Here is a 9,229-nt window from a genome sequence, read left to right as displayed (position 1 = left end):
CTCGACAGCTCGCGGTGCCACCGCTGCAGAGCGCGGTGGGACTCAGAGCGGGTCCAGACCAGGCCTGGCACTGCCGATAGCTCTTGCAGGGCGCGGCGATGGAACAGACCAGGGGCTCCCCATAGGGAAGGCGCCTATTTCCCCAGACAAGCTCAACCATCCCCTAGAACGCGGCGCAGAGCAGCCGTAACACAACCCCGACCCGCCGACACGGAAGCGCTACAACGGCCCCCACTAGAGCGACGCTTGCGCAGTAGGACCCAGGCCCGGCGGGCGTGATGGCTGCCGCGGGGCTCTGGCAGCGGCGGAAGGCGGCGCTGCTGCAGCTGCACGGAGCCCGCTCAGTCCCACACAAAGAGGAGGGCGGCTGTGGTGGTCACGGCTCCCGCCCGCAGCCCACCGGCCCCGCGGCAACACATGGCGGTAGTGGTGCAGCCGCGCCCGGTGCCGCCTCAGCGGAGCTAGACCAGGGCGAACCACGGCTTCTGCCTCTGCTCGCCGCTCTCCCGCCGCGCCCGGCTGACCCCGTCAGTCCCCGCCGCCCGCGGGAGGAGCGGAGCGGGGCCCTGCACGGCCCCGCCATGCTGCCGCCGGGCCGCCTCGCTCTCTCTCGCCCACTGCGCCGCCACCGCCGTCGCCCGGCCGAGCTCCTGCCCGCGCTTCTGCTTCTGACGACGCTGGGGGGCGGTGGCAGTGCCGCGCTGCCCCCGGGCTGCAAGTACGACGGTCGCCCCAAGAGCGCCGGCAAAGCGGCGGCGGCCGGTGCCCCGGTGGAAGTGAAGGTAGTTTGCAGCAACCTGGAGCTCGCTCAGGTTCTGCCTCCCGAGACGCTGCCTAACCGGACGGTCACCCTGTGAGTACCGACTCTGGGTGGGGGGCGAGCGGCCTTGGTCAGACGTGGATGGGGTGGGGAGGTGGGAAGGAGTGCCGGCCTGAGGTAAAATGGGGTCAGCCAGGGGATGTAGAAGTGTGGTTGACCCCTCTGCTGCTGACGAAAGCCCCAGAAGCGTTTGGTTTGGGGTTTTTGTGGTTTTTTTTTTTTTTTTTTTTTTTTTTGCTATGCTTTTAATGTTTTCCTTACTTTCCCTGGATGGTGATCTGGGGAGAGCATCCCGTTGCTCACCGGCGGGGCGGGGGTTTCGGCTCGGCGGGAGCAGCATCCCTCCGCCTTGCTCCTTCTTCCCTCTTGGGGTTGCTCGCCATCAAAGGGTTCGGGCTGGTCAGAAGGCTTAGGTGTTTCTTTATTAAAAGTAATTAATTCCACAGTTTTATTTGTTTATTTTGGGGGGGGTTTGTTGGTGGTTTTAAACTTCCCTAAATTATTGGGTGTTTTTTTTTTTTTTTTTTTTAATTTCTCAGGAGAAACGGGAGTTAGAAGTACTGTGCTTTGAGGTAGTTCTAACAACTGAGCGCTAATAGAGAGTAGGAGCTGCGCAATGTGTTGTAGTCTAGGTGGGCCTGAAGTTTCGCAGTAGCAATCAGCAACTTTTTTGTTGCACTTCACAATAAAACCAGCCAAAGGGATTTGTTTTGTTTCTTTGGAAAAAAGGTCGGTTTACTTCCATGTAGCAGTAGGTGTACGCTTTTTATGTGGAGGCAATCCTAGCTCATCCATTTGAATAACAAGTTTCAAACAGGATATGCAACTTATTACAAAGTAAGAAATATGTTGCTATTTACTTAGACATGAGTGTACACATGTAAAAAAATGATTTGCAAGTTGTTTTTCTTGTGGAGACATTAACTGGTCACTCTAACAAAGAAGTTGTTCATAGAATCGTGGAATGGTTTGGGCTGGAAGGCATCTTTAAAGATGTCCAACCCCCCTGACATCAGCAGTACTGGATTTCGTTGGCTGATGGTCCTAAAAGTGGAACCCTGTCTGTTCTTTCAGAGAGTCTTGAAGTGCTTGTACTACCATGGAAAGACTCAAGAGCAGCCAAGTAGTACTCAAGAAAATCGATGCAAAGAAACTGAATTATGTGGTCTAGTTTAAGATATGCATCTACTTAACTAGAAATTACAGGTTTGAAAGATCTGCCAATAAGCACAGTATGACTATAGTTCTGTCATGAGAACAACAGTCTGACTGCTGCTTTTGTGAACTTAAGACAGGATTGAAGCACCAAGGAGGGGCTTCCTTCAGGAAGTCTTAGTGACTTTGTGGACCCAGTCAGTGACAGATGCATGAATCTGGACATAAGAGAAAAGGGAAAGCCAAAAAAAGGAAGGTGATTAAGGCTAAGTGAGTTGTTCTCACGTAGAACACTGCAAGGGTTCAGAAGATGGTTCTATGTTACCTGTGAGAAGGGACCAGAAATATTCATATGTGAAATAGGAAAGAAAGCAAAAAGTAGGTGGTGATGACTATTTGGTCAACAAATCTATTTCAGTCTTTGTTAGGCTCAAATGCTTTGCAGCTGAATAACTGTTAAAAATATAGTATTATCCATTATAATTTTGATAACAGTAAACAGTAGTATGGTTGTTATGCTGAACTTGACTTTGGGATCTTTTGGTTCAGAAAACTTGGAGTTACAGCTCTGACAAAAAGATATCAAACACAGCAGCCTTGCCGTGTATAGGCCTTTGTTCATAATTGCAGTGACAGAAGAATTTGGAAGGATGGTTCATCTTTCATCTTGATTTTCATAGTCCTTCATTATCTAGAGTGTAATTAGTTGCTTTCAGTTTTAACTGGCCTTTGAAGTTTATGATAACTTCCAAAATATTTATTTCTGCCTTTTAAACTTTTGAATAAACATAACAATAACCAATGTGATTATTTTCATTGTTATTTGTAATATCGTAACTGTGCTGATACAATTTAATGTGAACACACGCCTTGAAATTTTTCTTAAATATAAGGCAAAGACTACTAAACCAATGCTTCTGCTTTTTCTAAGAGAGTGGACACAGTAACTGTTGTTGTTCTGGATCTTTTAAATTTGTGGATTCTTGAGGCATGACTTTCCGTATCACTGAGAGAGTTTTTACTGAATCCATGTTAACCTGGTTAGAAAGTTCAGGTGATTTATGGGGTGTGTTGCCAGGTGCCATTTCACTAACATGTTGATTAGTAGTGGCTGAGTTAATCGTTATCTAATCTTTTGCCAAAAAAATACCGTTGTTTTTTTTTTTTTTTTTCCCTCCAAGCTGATACTTAGAATTGCAGCACTTGGATAGTGAAAGGCTGTCTGATTAGAGTCAGAATGCCCTGAGTTATCTTGAATCTTGATTCTTGTGGGATTCTTCTATTAAGATAAGTACGAGTTCTATTATAGCTTTTTGGATTAGTGGATCACTGCAGAGATAAGTAGTTGAAAATAGATCACTGTTGTGTAGATCAGCTACATTTTAATTCAGTTAACGTCTTTTTATGTTGACTTATTTTGTGCAAACCTGTTTTAAATATGAGGGCCTATATAATTTTACATAACATTTTGGTTTTCAAGTAAGCTAGGAATGACTCAAGTGTTTATATTAATTTTAGAAATCCTGATTCCATCTTTATCCCTGATCAAATTCTGGGCATTTCAGTAGATCAGCTACGGTGCATTTAGCATTTGAATTTTTTATTTTTTTTTCCACAGTTAAATTGTTTTGAGGACAAAAGTCTTAAAAAAGGAAGGAAATAAATAGTGGAAATGAGCATAAATTAATAGTGTCTTAGAATGTTGGCAAGGTTCTTTCGTTCTTGCACCCATTGTAGTTAGTGGTTAACAATGATATTGATAAATTGGGCAAAGTCACTTTGTTTATGAAATGTCTTGGCATTTGTTTGCCAGAAAACATTTTATTGTCCTAGTAATTTAGGTCGTACTATTTAGAATCTTTAGTTACAATTCATAAAAAAAAGAAATCTAAACTTGATTTCACTTGGTAAGAAACAAGGTGGGTTTGTTTCATGACTGAGGAAGGAAAGCAAATACTGGAAGGTAAGTATTATAGAGAGATGTCTATGGGAGAATAAGTAATGTTTAGGATTTTGACAGTACTGTAAATTGAAATTGCTTTAGAATCAAGGTGTAATTAACTGATGCTTTACTGAGAGTCAGGTCAAATTCCAAGGTGAATTCAAGTTTAGTTATAGCTAAGCAAAGGGCCTTTTTCTAGCCATACATAATAAAAACTGATTGGGATGCAAATGAAGGTGTATCTATGTGCACACCATAGATGGCATTGAACTTTGTAGTTTAACCAGCCTGGTGAAATGCTTTTGGTGTGAAGATAACGTAACTGCGTGAATGTAACTCAGTACTTTGTCTGACATGCTCTGTATTACAGTAGATAACTGAAGTCATTGCCATGATTCACATATAAGTAAGGTATGCAGTATACTCTTGTAATAGCAGTCTGAGATAATACATTAATTGCTGTTGTGTTTCTTGAGGTAATCTCTAATGATGATGTCATAACCTATTGGATATTAGCCATTATTTCATTCTTTGGAAGAGAATGTCTAATCCTACTGAAGACAAGCCCATGAAGTTGTAATCCTTGTTACTTGATGAGAATTTTTGTTTCCTGTTACACATAGGTTCCGCTATAGGAAAAGGAATCTAATTAAGCAGAGGAAAAGCATATTTATTCAGTAAAGAATTGTGCTTCTGAGTTTGGATCCCTACTGGTCTGCAAACAACTTTGCTTACCTATGTATCCTGACAGGAATATGTAAGTTTTTGCACTTAGAAGTGTTAGAATTTCTAAGCCATCAGCCAGTATTTGTGTTCAGAACTGTTCCAATACATACTTACTGGGTTGCTGTTGAGAAACATCCTAAAATGTCATGAGATTTGAGAAGCTGAAAGGCATGCTGTGAAAGGCATACGTATTGGACTTCTGGATATCTACACAGCCTTTCCATTTATATCACAAGTTCCTAAATTCCAAAAATTTCATAGCAAAAGATCACTAGTATTGCAAGAAGTAACTTGTAGCACAGTGTGTGGTTACATTGTGATTACATTGTAATTACATGTATTTTGTGTTATTACATGATTTTTTTTCCTTCTTATATCAAAAGAATGCTTCAAGTCTTCAAGTTTTAAAACTTGAAGAAAACTTAAAGTGGAAAACTACTATTACATAGTGATTTGTATTTATGATTTATAATAGTGTTTTTCTGGGGTGTGATCTATCGGTTTGCTAAACCGTTTTAATTTCCTTTGTTTTTCTTATACAAGCCTTTCTCTATTTTGTGTTTGGAAAAGTGTCCTTTACCAAAATGTTGACAAACAGGAGGTAGGCATAGTAACTGCAGCAGTTTGCCTCTTTTAAGGTACATTTCCATTATTAATTTGAAGGTATTGGCAGCTGGTGCCTTTTTGTTAAAATATTCTAACTTAGACTGTTATAAGTGCCCAGTACTAATAGCTTGGGCAAGGATAACATTTTTTTGAAGACAGAAATGCTAATAATTCACATTAAATTTTTAATTTTCTTTGGTCAGTGGATACATGGACTATGCAAAATATATTTTGCTTATGGACACATGGTAGTACAGAGATAGAACTTGAGAATTGTCCACCACTTAGTAATTCACAAATACTTGTCCACCATTTAGTATTTCACGAGTACTGGCCTTTTTACCAGTGGTATCTGACTCCTAAAAGTTATTAGTGATGTTTCTTTTTCTGGTAGGCTTCTATTCTAGTACACATATTCAGTCTATCAGATTTTGTGTATATCTTTTACCTTGTTGAGAAAATTCAGAAATAGATTCATCCTTTGCTGTATGCCAAATGTAAAAGTTAATGCTAAGTTAAAGAAATTGAACTAGAATTTGTGCTGCAGTGATGAAGAATGAATGTGTCTCATTCCTCTTTGCTTGCAGTTTATGTTTCAGAGTTTATTTTCATGATTTAAAGTAAGTCTGGAACTGCAAGATTAGATTTTTCAGAATTTAATGGTTCCCATATATACTTTGCATGGGCCAGATATGTTGCAGGCTCATGGATTTGTCATTATTGTGTTATTTAGTCTGTTATCTTCACCATAATAGTCTCTATGATTTTTGAATTTATGCAGTTTGAATACTTTCTTTGTACCAGTAGTTAGTTAATCCATGAAGATTAAAAACAGTTGATCGTTTCCTTAGTCATAAGAAATGGTTTTAAATTTCAGAACTTGAGAGAACTAATGTGTGTTTTTGTGAGTTTTGCTTTCTGCAGTGAGATAAGGAAAGAATTTTAAATACTAATTTGCAAAATCTTAGTTTTATTGAATATCTTTAGTCTTTAACACAGTAAGTAGGTTAGAATTTTCTTTTCTCCTTTGGATTTCACTATTTGGCTGTTCAGCAGTGAGCACTGCAATGTCTTGTTGCTTTTAGTGTGCTACAGTGGGACAGATCATATCCATTAATTACTGCTTATGTGCATTACTGTGTTGTGACTCCTCCTTCTGTAATGACACAGGGCTTGTCCAGTGGTGCAGTACAGTACTGTCCTACAGATCTTCAAGCTGCCTTAGAGTAAATGGGATGACAGTGCCCTGCAGTGCAACATGATAAATACAGATTGATGAAAGATGTTTAAGAAATAGAGTGTTTGTTTAAGAAATAGGGTGTTTAAGAAATAGGGCGCTTAATTCCACAATTCTGTGCACTGTGCAGTGTGTTCTAGGATTTATCCAGGCAAGTTTACAGCGTTACATCTGTAGGTGGCTGTGGGTTGTGCTGTTTTCAGGTGCTTTGTCTAAGAGTACAGTCTGTGTCCTCTGCTAGGTCATTTCAATTTAGGGGAAAAAAAGATGCTTTGAGGGAAGCAAGGGTCTAGACAGAGAATGAAGAAAGGCAAGGAGGTCTAGATTAAAATTCAGAAACTACTACTGGGAGTTGGAGAGGAGTTAAGATGGGAGCGTAGGTTTCTTTGAATGGATGTGTTGGTCATGGAGATGAGAAGTCAGAAGGACTTCAGAGGGAATGAAAGCATGTGCTGAAGGATGAGTGTAACTGGCTTAGCATGCTATTGGCAAGAATTCTTGGAAATTTAACAACTACACACAAAATCAGTAAAGGTGGGATTAGTGACTGAATGTCAGTAGGAGGTGGATCATATAAGGAAATGGTAGTGGCATAACACAATCTGGAAAAACTTCTGTTATCATCCACATAATGTGCTATTTCCATCTGAGGAGATGAACATAAAGGCTTATTTCTGTCAGAAAGTTAGTATTAGGCAGAGTTTGCAAGTTATGCTCAGATTTCTAAAAGCATCCTGTAAGACATCCCAAACAACTGATTGCGATACCTTGAACTGTTGTTTTAGGGCAACAGCCTCTGGTGTTAACAGGAATTTAAAACAGTTAGAATCATAAAATAGTTACGGTTGGAAAGGACCTTGAGATCATCTAGTTCCAATCCCTCTGCCATGGGCAGAGACACCTCCCACTAACCCGTGTCACCCAAGGCTCTGTCCAGCCTGGCCTTGAACACCACCAGGGATGGAGCATTCACAACTTCCTTGGCCAACCCATTCCAGTGCCTCACCACCCTCACAGTAAAGAACTTCTTCCTTATATCCAATCTAAACTTCCCCTGTTTAAGTTTTAACCTGTTACCCCTTGTCCTGTCACTACAGTCCCTAATGAATAGTCCCTCCCCAGCATCCTTGTAGGCCCCCTTCAGATACTGGAAGGCTGCTACAAGGTCTCCACGCAGCCTTCTCTTCTCCAGGCTGAACAGCCCCAACTTTCTCAGCCTGTCTTCATATGGGAGGTACTCCAGTCCCCTGATCATCCTCGTGGCCCTCCTCTGGACTTGTTCCAACAGTTCCATGTCGTTTTTATGTTGAGGACACCAGAACTGCACACAATACTCCAAGTGAGGTCTCACGAGAGCAGAGTAGAGGGGCAGGATCACTTCCTTTGACATGCTGGGTCGCTCGTTTCGATGCAGCCCAGGATACGATTGGTTTTCTGGGCTGCGAGTGCACACTGCCAGCTCATGTTAATTTTGTCATCAACCAACACTCCCAAGACCTTCTCCGCAGGTCTGCCCTGAATCTCTTCTCTAAGAGAGAAGAGAGAATTCTCAAAATTGTGTGTTGTTAGGCTCATTAAGGTTTCCGTAGATTGCAGTGAGCTGGCCTTACAGCTCTGTGCTGGAGAAGGGAGGTCCCCTTCTACCCTCTCCTGCTTCTGGATCAGGGATGATGAGAAGCAAGGGCAGGGGAAAGGAAATCTCTTCCTCTGACTGAAAGTTACATCCGCATCCAGCTGCCTACAGAACTTTAGCCTGAATTGGAGGTATAAACTGGTGCATTTGTGCCTTCACCTCCCCGTCTCTCACGGTGTGGGTGGGTTCCCCCCTCCCTCGCCTCTGTTGCTGCCGTACTAGCATTTCTCTGTCTCCATGCGTAGTCAGTTCAGGGAGCTAAACTATCCAAAACCAGTTTACATCTATAGGATTAGGATTTAAATTTTTGTGAAAAATCTTCGTGTGCCAGCAGCTAACAGGAAGAGCTTGGTAACATGTCTAGACAAAGCACTTTCTAGAGAGCACGTATACCCGATAGGAAATGTAAATAAATGTGAGACGGGGTGTGACAACCTATGCTATAATTAATACTACTGTCGACAAATAGCATGCATTGGCTGTAACAGCTTGTTAGGAGAGTCTGGCTAGGCATCTATGTGTGCAGAATGTTCTGTGAAGCAAGTTACTCTCTTTCATGTGTGTATGGAGGGGTGGGGTAAACTTGCACTTAACTGTGGGACAGTGAGAATCCTAAGCAGTGTACATCTGGTAGATAAGCTCCTGGACAAACTCAGAAGAAGAAAGCCTACAGAGGGTGGAAGCAAGGATAGATAGCCCAGAAGGAATACAGACAAATTGTCAGAGCAGGCAGGGATACGGTCAGAAGAACTAAAGCCCTGATAGAATTAAATCTGACCAGAGACTCAAGGGCAACAAGAAAGATTCTCCTGATACATTGGTGATAAAAGGAAGCTTAAGGAAAATGTGGGCCTCCTCTGGAGGGAAATGGAAGAGCTGGTTGCCTAGGATGTGGAAAAGACTGAGGTACTTGACAACTTTTGCCTCAGTCTTCAATGGCAAGTGCACCAGTCACACTGCCCAAGTTGCAGAAGGCAAAGGCTGGGACTAGGAGAGTGAAGAACCACCTGTTGTGGGAGAAGATCAGGTTCAGGACTATCTAAGGATCCTGAAGGGTGCACAAGGACCTGATGAGATGCATCCACAGGTTCTGAGGGAACTGATGGATGA

At 42.2% G+C, this 9,229-nt stretch overlaps 1 protein-coding gene across 1 annotated transcript in view; it reads left to right on the top strand.

The window, feature by feature from the left end:
- Nucleotides 1-581: 581 nt before the first annotated feature.
- ADGRA3 (adhesion G protein-coupled receptor A3) overlaps nt 582-9,229 on the top strand; it is a gene marked incomplete at both ends in the record, with an annotated part of 61,205 nt that continues 52,557 nt past the window's right edge. The window contains one exon of the mRNA XM_080639145.1: nt 582-853. Coding sequence (XP_080495271.1) covers nt 582-853 — 272 coding nt within the window. The remainder of the gene's footprint in view (nt 854-9,229) is intronic.

The sequence above is a fragment of the Psittacula echo genome (genome assembly GCF_963264785.1).
Source record: "Psittacula echo genome assembly, chromosome: 1".
In the NCBI taxonomy this organism is placed as follows: domain Eukaryota; kingdom Metazoa; phylum Chordata; class Aves; order Psittaciformes; family Psittacidae; genus Psittacula; species Psittacula echo.
Note: the sequence above shows the minus strand (reverse complement) of the source record. Positions and strands in the feature narration are given on the sequence as shown.